Source organism: Malaclemys terrapin, chromosome 10 (assembly GCF_027887155.1).
Source record: "Malaclemys terrapin pileata isolate rMalTer1 chromosome 10, rMalTer1.hap1, whole genome shotgun sequence".
Classification (NCBI taxonomy): Eukaryota; Metazoa; Chordata; order Testudines; family Emydidae; genus Malaclemys; species Malaclemys terrapin.
Genome location: NC_071514.1, coordinates 38,211,730 through 38,221,993, shown reverse-complemented (window position 1 = coordinate 38,221,993; position 10,264 = coordinate 38,211,730). Strand labels below are relative to the sequence as shown.

The following is a 10,264-nucleotide window of genomic DNA, read 5'->3' as shown; positions in this document are numbered from 1 at the left end:
ATTTTACAGATTCTTTATACACATTCAGACCAAGGTCTTTGCAGTGTTAACACTTGATTGGTGGTGGTCAGACCCGTGCTTTTGCTATCTGGTCAGTGAAAAACGGCTTGGGACCAGCTCCAACTACTTTAAGGCCTTGAAGGGAAGACAGTTGAAAAGTTCAGGCTACTGTGTCCTTAAGGAGTCTGCTTCCCCCTAATGGCCGCTGGCTGACATAACGGCTACTCTGTTAAGGGGGTGGGGGGGGGTCACTAATAACTTTCACACCTGGTGTGTACCAACGGCCCGTCCTCTGTGTGAATTCCTTACCTGCCGTCCCTCTGTCCGTCACAGCCCCGCCAAGGCCATCTGGAGATTCCTAGGTGCAGACCCCATGCTGACCAGGGAGGTACTGCACATCCTGCTGGACGACAGCCCAGAGAAAGGCCGGGCTAACCCTGGGCAGACCCAGGACAGGAGCTGCCCCCAGCCAGCCCGGCTGCCCCCGGCGGTAAGTTCCCATCGCTGGCATTCAGCCCTCTTTCCCGGCTGCATTCTGTGCAGGGCCACGGTCTTCTGACTGTATCTTTTTCCTTCCAGACCACATGCGGCCTGTGGGAGCTGATCGGGGCCTTGGGGCAAGCGGACACGCTGGAGGGACGCGAGGACGACCTGTTCGCCTCTTGCTTCCTCGCCATCGCCTGCCCCCCGGCACGGCACCTCTCGGGAGCCCAGCAGGACTTGCCCAGTGACACCAGTCCACGCAGGTAATGTGTGGGGCCAATGGATCCCAGCACCCACGCAGTGTCTGGGCTAGCCCCTAGGAGGGGGAAGCTTCCTTCTTGGACCTTCATTGTCCAGGGACCCCCGACACCTTCGGGGGACCGAGGGTTCAGATCAGCCAGGCTTCTCGTGCTTAGGAGCGGGCAGAACTGCCCCCGGATACTCAGGGAGCCAGAGAGCTCCTCAGAGTGGGCAGCTCAGCAGGGTGATGAGGGAGCTGAGCCGGGGGCGGGGGGAGGGTGAGCAGAGCTGGGGAGCAGGGCAGAGCTGGCTGCTGTCTCTATTTACTGTCTACTTTGAAGGCTTTGGGACAGGCCCGGCCTGTCACTGAGCCACTTCACCCCTTTTCTGCAGTGGGCCCTGTGGGGCAGGGCTCAGGGCAGCAGGGCATTCAGGGGGGCACTGCATGTACTTTTCTCCCCAGGGTCAGTTTCCTGGGCGGGGCGGAGAGGGGCAATTTTCACATCTTTGGAGGAGAGCGAAGGTCACATCTGCAGACACTCCCCCCTGCCCCCACAGTTGCGGGGGGAGAACCAAAGGCAGAAGTGGGGCAGCTTCTAGGCTCACCCTGATCCCTTCAGTGCTGCAGCAAGGGAGTCCTGCCCGCCCCCACCCCGCCCAGAGAGCAGGAATCCCTGCATCACCATCTCCTGCCTCCTTCTCTTCCCAGCATGGCCGTGCAGGCCCTGGCACGGGTGCTGCGCCTCAGGGGCAGTCAGCCAGCTGTGGAGGTAATGGACCAGGAGCGAGGCTGGCAGCTGCTGGAGGAGGCCCAGCCCGAGGGGTTCACTCTCCTCAGCAGGTGAGGACAGAGGCTGGAGGAGTCACGTTCTCGCTCTGGAGCCCAGTGGGGCAGAGATGGGAGGGGGTGGCCGGGACCGGGCCAGATTCCGGCATGTGCAGGGTTGTCATGCACACGTCAACACGAACTCTTGTTCTCTCCCAGGGCCATAGTGACCCACCCAAACCTAGCCCTGAAGAACATCCCAAAGCTTCTCCTTCCCAGCCTCCAGGCCAGCCAGGAGGGCGAACGCATGGCCTGCACCGCCCTGTTCGCAGAGGTGAGCCTGGAAGACCAGGGGGAGGGTTAGCCAGGCCTAGAAGCTGATGGAACAGGGGGCCAATAGCTGGTCAGCCAATGAGAGATGGTCCCGGTGGTGTATTGCTTGTAAATTAATCCCTCTGCTGGGGGCTCTGTGCTGGGATTTGGGAGCACCCCACTGGAAGCAGAGGGAGCGTTCTGCCCTGCACATGTCACTTCTCTTAAGCTCAGCTGAAGCCAGCCCCTCGTGAACAGCAGTCGGTACGGATCTATGTCACCTCCTGGCCCCTGATCATACTCCCTTCCCCTTGCTCCTCCTGGCCTCGCCCAGCCCTCTCTGACAGCTCCTTTCGGTCCCTTTAGTTCCTCGGCAGCCCCCTGCTGATGGAGAATGAGCCCAAGGCGATGCGGAAGCAGGTTGTGAAGGCCATGCTGCAGCGGACAGAGGACAGCAACATCCACGTTCGAGGCAGAGCGCTGCACGGCCTCAGGAACGCAGTGACCGAGTTCCCGGACAAGGTGGGTCTGGAATGGCAGGAGACTAGGCAGAGAGGGCTGGGTAGGAAGCGCCTGGTTCCCCTTCTCCCCAGCCTGTGGCTCCTATGGAGCAGACTAGGCTGTAGGCTGACTTGCCCGGACTCTGATTACACTCAGGCTGACAGAGCGTTGCTCACCGAGCGGCGTCCAACCCCTTCTCTGCAGGTCAGGAAAAAGCGAGACAAGATCCTGGAGAGTTTTGTCCGCGCCGTGTGCGAATGCTGCGACCCCCGCACCGTTCTGGAAGCCATGGAAGGGCTTTGCTGGATGCTGCGGGACCCCAAGGCGCCTCTGAAGGCTCACGTCGCCGTCCCACTGGCCCTGCAGGCGAGAACGTTCTTTGAGGATGTAAGTACCAAGCAGGGCAGGCCCCATGGCGCTATAGGGCACCCCACAGGGGAAGGTGCTCAGGACCTGCCTTCCCATGGAGGGGGCTCAGTGTCCGATGCAGGCACATTTCTGGATTTGTGGGGCAGCTCAGCTCCTCTGCTAGGGAAGGCAGGGATACAATCATTCTTGGGCCCTGGGCCCACAATTGTTCAGCAGCCCTGGGGCCCAGCAGGAAAGAGGGGAGTTTGCAGAGAATTGTCCTGTCGTTTGAACTAGCTGAAACCTCTCCGGGCTCCGCAGCTGCCAGGCTGATTCCCAAAGCATGTGAGGGCCTGAGCCTGTCCCCTCTAACCACCCTGCGCCCCCTGTCTGCAGGAGACCAGTGGCCTGAGGCGGGCCTCCATGGAGCTTTTTGGCCACCTCAGCAAATTTGTTTCCAAGAAGTCATCCCTCTTTGGGGCTGAGGTGGAGAAGAGCATGGGGACACTGCTCATCCACCTACAGGACGGGGACCCCCAGGTGGCCCAGGTGAGTGCAGCTGAGGGCTCATAGGGGCAGGGGTGGCTGGGGGCATTCTAACAACATGGCAAGGGTGGTGCAAACTCCCCCCTCCAAGCCCCAGATCTCCTCAGTGCTGCCCTGTGGCACCCAGGACCCCCCACTAATCCAGCCCTCCCCCACCCCACACAGAGCTCTGCCAGCCCTCAGAGTGTAGCTGTGGGGTAGATCTGTGGGGTTTCCTTCTCCTCCTCCATTCCCCGCAGGCACCTCCAGCCTCCCCGCGGCTATGGCTCCATTTTACAGCCTGCCCTGTTTAGTGGCCAGGTCCAGGTCTATCTCTGGCCCCTAGCAAGTGACCTAACCCAAGCAGGGCCACAGGGAAGGGCAGGTCACTGAGGCCGATTGGGTCTCCATTGCTGCTGCCCTGCCCTCACTTGTGTGCCAGCTCCTGTCTGGGAATGACCAGCCTCCTGCAGCAATCCCACCACCACCCCCACCCCAGCCGAGTAGCAGCCCCCGATAGTGCCTGGGATTGAGGGGAGGCCAAGTACGTTGGTCACCGGGCAGTGCTGTTAACCACCCACCGGGGACCCACAGGGAATGGCCCCTTCCCTGTTCCAGGAGTGTGCCTCCCCGGCCCCAGCACTCGGGCCTGGCTCCCCTCAACCCAGCCAAGCTGGAGATGGGGGCTGTGGGGGCCTGGGGAACAACCGTCAGGCCAGAGGAGGTTCTGCAAAGAGGTGGCTCCTTGCTGCTCCGGCACAGCGGAGTCTCCCCAAGCCACACAGAGCCTGCGAGTTGGCAGCGCGTTGCGCTCAGGCACTCACCCAGCTCCCTTCTCGCCCTCTCCGGCAGGCGTGCAGGGTGGCATTGCTGCACTGCGCACCGTTCCTCAGCTACCAGCCCCTGCGCACGCTCGTGCAGAGCCAGCTAGCCGAGGGGGTGGCCCCTGCCATCCCCGCCTTTCTGAGCGAAGCCTGCAGGATCCTGGTGAGTGAGCTCTGGGGTGTGGGCCCTGCAGGACAAGGGGGTGGGAGGACCTAAGCACACAGGGAGCCCCATCCCGTGCCCTTGAGGGTGGCTCCCCTACAAGTCATCTCTGTCCCATGGGAGGAATCAAGGGGGAGAGGGCTCTGACAGCCAGGGGTTCCTCACCTCCCCAGCAGGCAGCTCCCCTCAGCCTGGGGAGGATGTGTGGCTTGGGACTAACTGGGTTCTTGGCTTCCCAGCTCCAGGACTACCCAGGGAGACTGAGCAAGAAGGACGCCCTGAGAGCAGCAGCTGCCCAGCAGCTGATAGGTAAGAAAAGACCTGGAGCTCTACTTCCTATTATCCCTCCCTGCCCCATGAGTCCGGGGCCCAGCGCCACATGCACACTCCTAACAGGGGGTTGGGGCTGGCCTCCTTTGTCCACACACAACCACACACAACTCCCCCCTCCCCCCCCCGCTCCTTCCCATCTCCCTGGGACAAAGGGGGAACCAAGACTCCCTGCAGCCAGATGCTGGAGGGCTCTGCGGCCAGAGGGTCTCCTCTGTCCTGGCCCGGGCAAGCCCGGCACCTGCAGCAGGAGCAGGCCCGAGGGAGAGATCCTGCCTCCCAAAGGTCTCACCCTGGTTCCCCCGCACCCCACCCCGCACCCGCACGAGGCACTGGCCCCAGCCAGGTCCCCCTGCAGCCTGTACAGGGAGGGCAGAAATTCACAGGAAGCCCCAGCTCTGCCCATCTCAGCTACCACCAGCCATGCAGGCAAAGAGTCAGGGCAGCAGCTCTGCCACACTGTGCTTCACGCCAACTCCCAGTGGGGCTTGTGTGCACAACACCTCTCCTGGCCTTTGTGGGGCACGAGGCTAAAGGCAAAATGATCCCAATAATCTTGGGGACTGACTCTCCACCCAGCTCCTTCCCCTCCTCTGCCCGGATGGATTGGGGATGGGGGGGCACCTTGAAAGACAGAAATCCAAGCGGTGGCTGGTGCCCTGCATGCTGTTAAATAACCAGGCCCGCCTGCCTCCCCTAGGATACATGATGGACAATTGAAGCCAGAGAAGAGCAGGAGGTTTGGACCGCCCACCCTGCTGTGAGTCACGGCTGAGGGGTATTGCTGTGCTGGGAGGAAGGGCGGGGGGAAATCGGGGCAGGGATCTAGGGGCAGGGGGCAGCAGCCACATCGCACGGTGGCTGGGAGCCAGAACCCAGTTGGAGTGACCTGCAGAGCGTAGGAGCAGGGAGAAAACCCTTGGGGCTGGTTCTGGGGTATCTTCTCCCCGGCTATAGTTTGAAACTCCCTGCCCTGTGGGGTGTTCCCATCCTGGCCCAGGCAGGAGCCATGGCTGGTCAGCAGGGTCTGGGAGTCAGAAGTGAGTCGTTCCTGGCAGGCAGGGGGCAGTGGCAAGCAGAGAGGGGGTGGACTCCACAAGAGGGAGGGAAACCACCTCCTATGGGAGACCCGGCTGCTGGAGGAGACTTTTCCCCCTAATCCCTCACCAGCCGCGGTGCCACGGGCAGGGACTCTGAGCAGCCCCAGCCAAGGGCGAGGCCGGGGGTTCCTCCGAGCCTCATTTGGTGCTAACTCTGCAGAACCCAGCCTGGATTGCTGCCTGCCCCCTGCAAGTGGCAGCTCCAAGAGCCCCTGCACGCACGGAGCAGCTGACACCACCCCAACCCCCCACCCCACCCCAGCCCCAGCTATGCTTATGGGGATATGAAATTCTACCTCTGAGTCTCCCTGCCTTCAACAGCTGATCATGCCCCCAAGGGCTGCACCAGAGCTGAGGAAACAGAGCCAGGTGCTGAGGAAACACATCCCAGGGCTAGAGTGTGCGGTCCAACCCCTCCCCCGCATCATGGGCATTCGTTCTGTCAGAGGCTGACCCTGCCAGCTGCTCACTAGGCAGAACCCAGCCAGGTGCTGAGCAGACTCTCCTAGGCCTGGTGCTTAAATACCTGGAGAGGCTGCAGTCAGCCCAAGAAGGGTGGGCAGGGGGTGGCGTAGAGTCGCAGGCTGAACTGCAGGCCGCAAGCAGACCCAGCGTCACTTCTCACAGCCCCAATCCACTGAGCAAGAGGGAAATAAGGCTGCTGCAGCCAGAATTTCCTTCACTCTGGCTGCAGGGCCTGGGCTTGCCCAACATGTGACCCTGGCTGTCAGAAAACTCCCTTTAAAAGCAACTCTCCTGCTCCTCCCCCTCAGAGGACAAACTGCCGGGGGCCAGCTCTTGCTTAGGGAGAGGGAGTTTGAGCTCTTTACATTGGCTTTGTAGTGAAGCGAGTTCCTAACCAGCAAGGCCACTAATAATAGCAAGAGCCAAGAGTTTATTTGAGCTGAACAAGTTCTTTAAAAGATGCAGGATGGGGAGTAAACAGAAGCCTAAATTACAGCAGGTAGCAAGTAAGCGGGAAAGTAGAAGTGCTAAGATGGCTTGTGAAGAGCAAATAACTGAAGGGCTATAGACAAACACTAAAAAAACACTTTAAGGAAATCAGAAGCCTGTGAAAGAACGGGTGGATTCAAGAGAGCAATTAAAGACGACAAGGACATTGCTGAGAAGCTAATATTTTTGTGTGTGCATCTTCTGCCTTTATCACACAGGCTGTTGGAGAGAGATCTGTCCCAGACCGGTTCTCTTCTAGTACTAGAGGTACCATCAGGGCTTGAGATAGCAGCAGAGGTGGGCCTGGACCAAGCTGATAATTTACAAAGTAAGCCCCCCACACACACTTCTTCGAGCTGGATGGGTTTCGCCCCTGTACGACCACCCCGAGAGGAGATTTAACCAATCAGGGGGCGTTCCGGGGCAGGGTGACCTGTCCGGAAGTGGGTCATGTAACCCCTCTAACAACTCCTTTCACCTCCCTCTACCAATCAGGAGGAAGGGCCCGATCATCTGTCAAACCCTAACCCCACCCCTTGACCCCTTAAAACCTGCCCATCTGTCACAGAAGTCCTGCCCCATGGGGGTAGTACTTCCACGGTCAAGGCGGCCGCATGATTGGACGCAAGGTGTGTCATGTGACCCCTCTAAGAGCTCCTCCAACTGCCCTCTACCAATCAGGATGGGTTTCTCCCCCATAGCTCCGCCCCGAGAGGAGATTTGACGAATCAGGGAGAGTTCCAGGGCGGGGTGACCTGTCCAGAAGTGGGTCATGTGATCCCTCTAACAACTCCTCTCATTTCCGTCTACCAATCAGGAGGGGTTTCAGCCATTGCGGCCCACCCCGAGAGGAGATTTGACCAACGGGGAGGAATTTGGGGGCAGGGTGGCCCGTCCAGGAGTGGTTCATGTGACCCCTCTAAGAACTCCTCCCATCGCCCTCTACCAATCGCAATGGGTTTCGGCTGCATAGGACCGCCCCGAGAGCATATGTGACCAAAATAGGGCAGGTTCTGGGACAGGGTGAACTGCCCAGAAGAGGGTCATGTGACCTCTCTAAGAACTCCTCCCAGTGCCCTCTGCCAATCAATCAGAGCGCAGCACCATCACCCCATAACTCCCAGCGCCAGGCAGAAGAGGCCATCTTTTACCAAGAACGCGTGTTTTAGAAATCGTGGAAATATGGTCTCCTTCACCACCCCCCTGAGAACTTCGGACTTAGTTTTACCCCCGAGCACCTTTGGACTTGTGTGGAGAAAATGCTACATCAACAGCAGTTCCGACAGGGGCCCTTTGACTCAACCGTTGATGGATACGCAGGAACCCGACCCGAAACCCAAACCTTTGTGAGGCATCCCGATGAGTGTGACGGCCTCTCATTGTCCACCCCCTAGAGGTGGAAGGCGATCATGGCTTGGAGGAGGCACCGGCGGAAAAGGTGAACGGAAAAGACTTCACTCAGGTAAAGGAATGATTAAGAAGTGATGGTTGAGGATGGGGTGTAATGGGGTTAGGAACCGACCCAGGATTACGTAAATCTAAAAACAAGCAGTGGGGGTGCTTACACTGTTTCTTTTCTGAAAAATCTCTCAACAGCCCTTTCGAAATCACCTTTGGCGATATACCGTGGAATTTCATCCTACAACGAGGTCAGCGTCCCTTTTTGTGAAGAAAGTACAGGTGGCCCCGAGTATCCATCTGGGGCACGCGGAGGCCCTGCTTACCGCTAATGCTAAATACCCTGTGGACCGTGTGGGAATGAAAGTGTTTAGCATCCCCGCAAGCAGCAGGGTCAGTAACCAAGAGAACCTGTTCTTGGGACAGTTACCCAATATGCTTATCCTAGGGTTTGTGGGTAATGATGCCTTTAGCGGAAGTTACGCTAAAAATCCCTTTCATTTTAAACATTACGATATTAATTTTGTGGCTTTGTATGTGGATGGTGAACAGATACCAACCAAGCCTCTGGAACCAGACTTCAAGGCAGGACACTGCGTAAGAGAATACATGAATCTGGTACAGATGGCTGGTAAACACATGGAAGATCGTTCTCTGTTAATCGACCGTGAGGAGTTTGCACAGGGTTACACCTTGTTTGCCTTTGACCTGTCTCCTGACCAGGAATGCGCCAATCACTATTCCCTGATTAAAACCGAGAACCTGAGAGCAGAAATACGTTTTGGGAAGGCTTTAAGGGTCACCGTCAATATGATCGTGTTTGGGGTTTTTGACAATATCATAGAGATAAATCAGAGGAGAAACGTTCTGTTTGATTACATGTAAACATGGACACTGTGCAGCTCTCACGTGTCTTATCAACGGACCCTTACACGAAAAAGAATTTCTTAGATGTGTTCCCTTGCGACTGGCTCCCTGGAGGCAAGCTGTCTCAGAGACCCCTAGGTTTGGTGGTCAACACGCATCCACACAACCAACCGAGTGAACACTGGCTCGCCTTGTATCTGGCAGAGCGTAACCATGGAGCGTTTTTTGACTCATATGGGCATCCCCCAAACAGTGTGTTGTTTCCTAAAAGCATTATGAATTTTTTAAACAAAAATGCCACAGACATTGTGTTTCACAATAGACAATTACAAGGCCCCACTCCGTCACCTGTGGTGATCACTGCGTGTTTTTCTTCCATCATCGTAGCAAGGGTTTATCTTTTGACCGGATTTTAAAATTGTATTCTAACGACTTAGTGCAAAACAACTGGATGGTGATGAATTTTGTAAAAAATAAATTTAAATTCTTGGGCATGCCTAGCCTTGCTCAATACATGTTTCAACAAGCCCAGATATGTGTATCTTGCAATGATTTTCATAGCCACGTTACCCAATAAAGCACCCCAGGTGAGGGGTTTAAAAACAATAACCAATTTTTTACACAGATCATTATGATATTTTCCTCTGCCGGAGGGGGAGCCCTTAATTGCTCCAATTGGCGGCTGGGCACCAGGTATATTTTTTCTGCATACTCCATTATTCTTTTAAGTGAAACCCTTTTATTACACCCTCGCCACGCAATTTTCCGCTGACCTGTTTTACAAAGACACAGTCGGACAACACGAAGAATGTTGGATGGAGGGAATCTAGGGCTGGATGAAGCAGCACTTCCAAGTTGCCTCTCCTTATATGCCCCTGGGCTCCATGGACTGGGTCAAACAGCACTTTCAAACTGTTACCCTATGTGTCCCAGATTCAGCACATCCCTATCCCCACTCTCACATCACAATTGTACTGGCAGTAATCTACTTGATGAGCAAACCCCACAGTATTTTGGGTGCTGCAGGGATCTTTAGCTTAGGTAAAAGAAGACAAGTTATTTATTGAATAATAGTGATCACTACACAAGGAGAGCTAAACCAACAAAGCATACATAATTAAAGGTTAATACCTAAGGTAGAGAGGAAAAGAGAGAGAAAGAAGGGGATCTCACCGCTCCCTGAAGCTTGAACTGGTCAGGGTTTCCAGAGGATGGTGGTAGTTCAGGGTCCTGAGGGCAGGAGACAGGTAGAGCCCCCAGCATGATCAGTCAGGAGATGGAGTCCCAGTGGAACTGATGCAGAGCTTGGGTCTATGCATCAGAACCCTTACTGGAGGGTGAGTAGGGATTTTTGTAGAGAAAATACAATGGTTCAAGGAAGAACACTAGATTTGTTTCTAGGTAAACTGATGACTCAAGGGGTTTTTTTTTGGGTAGACCAGGGGTAGGCAAT

The 10,264-nt window shown here is 56.4% G+C and overlaps 2 protein-coding genes across 2 annotated transcripts; both read left to right on the top strand.

Annotated features, from left to right (window-relative positions):
- Positions 1 to 1,433: 1,433 nt before the first annotated feature.
- Positions 1,434 to 5,212, top strand: LOC128844472 (protein maestro-like). Its single transcript, XM_054042234.1, has 8 exons — positions 1,434 to 1,564; positions 1,709 to 1,823; positions 2,168 to 2,323; positions 2,507 to 2,689; positions 3,047 to 3,199; positions 4,028 to 4,162; positions 4,402 to 4,471; positions 5,193 to 5,212. The coding sequence occupies exons 1-8, from the start codon at positions 1,434 to 1,436 to the stop codon at positions 5,210 to 5,212; spliced, it is 963 nt and encodes a 320-aa protein (XP_053898209.1).
- Positions 5,213 to 7,922: 2,710 nt separating this feature from the next.
- LOC128844051 (uncharacterized protein F54H12.2-like) lies at positions 7,923 to 9,249 on the top strand. The gene is made up of 2 exons (XM_054041365.1): positions 7,923 to 8,008; positions 8,143 to 9,249. Exon 2 carries the CDS (start codon positions 8,305 to 8,307, stop codon positions 8,827 to 8,829), a length of 525 nt encoding a protein of 174 aa, XP_053897340.1. The 5' UTR covers positions 7,923 to 8,008; positions 8,143 to 8,304; the 3' UTR covers positions 8,830 to 9,249.
- Positions 9,250 to 10,264: the final 1,015 nt, after the last annotated feature.

Excerpts from the sequence above, each read along its gene's own strand:
- LOC128844051 (XM_054041365.1), top strand. The coding sequence starts at position 8,305 with ATGAAAGTGTTTAGCATCCCCGCAAGCAGCAGGGTCAGTAACCAAGAG.
- LOC128844472 (XM_054042234.1), top strand. The coding sequence starts at position 1,434 with ATGGCCGTGCAGGCCCTGGCACGGGTGCTGCGCCTCAGGGGCAGTCAG. Across the intron at positions 3,200-4,027 it reads GGGACCCCCAGGTGGCCCAG|GCGTGCAGGGTGGCATTGCT; the intron begins GTGAGTGCAGCT and ends CCTCTCCGGCAG. Across the intron at positions 4,472-5,192 it reads AGCTGCCCAGCAGCTGATAG|GATACATGATGGACAATTGA; the intron begins GTAAGAAAAGAC and ends TGCCTCCCCTAG.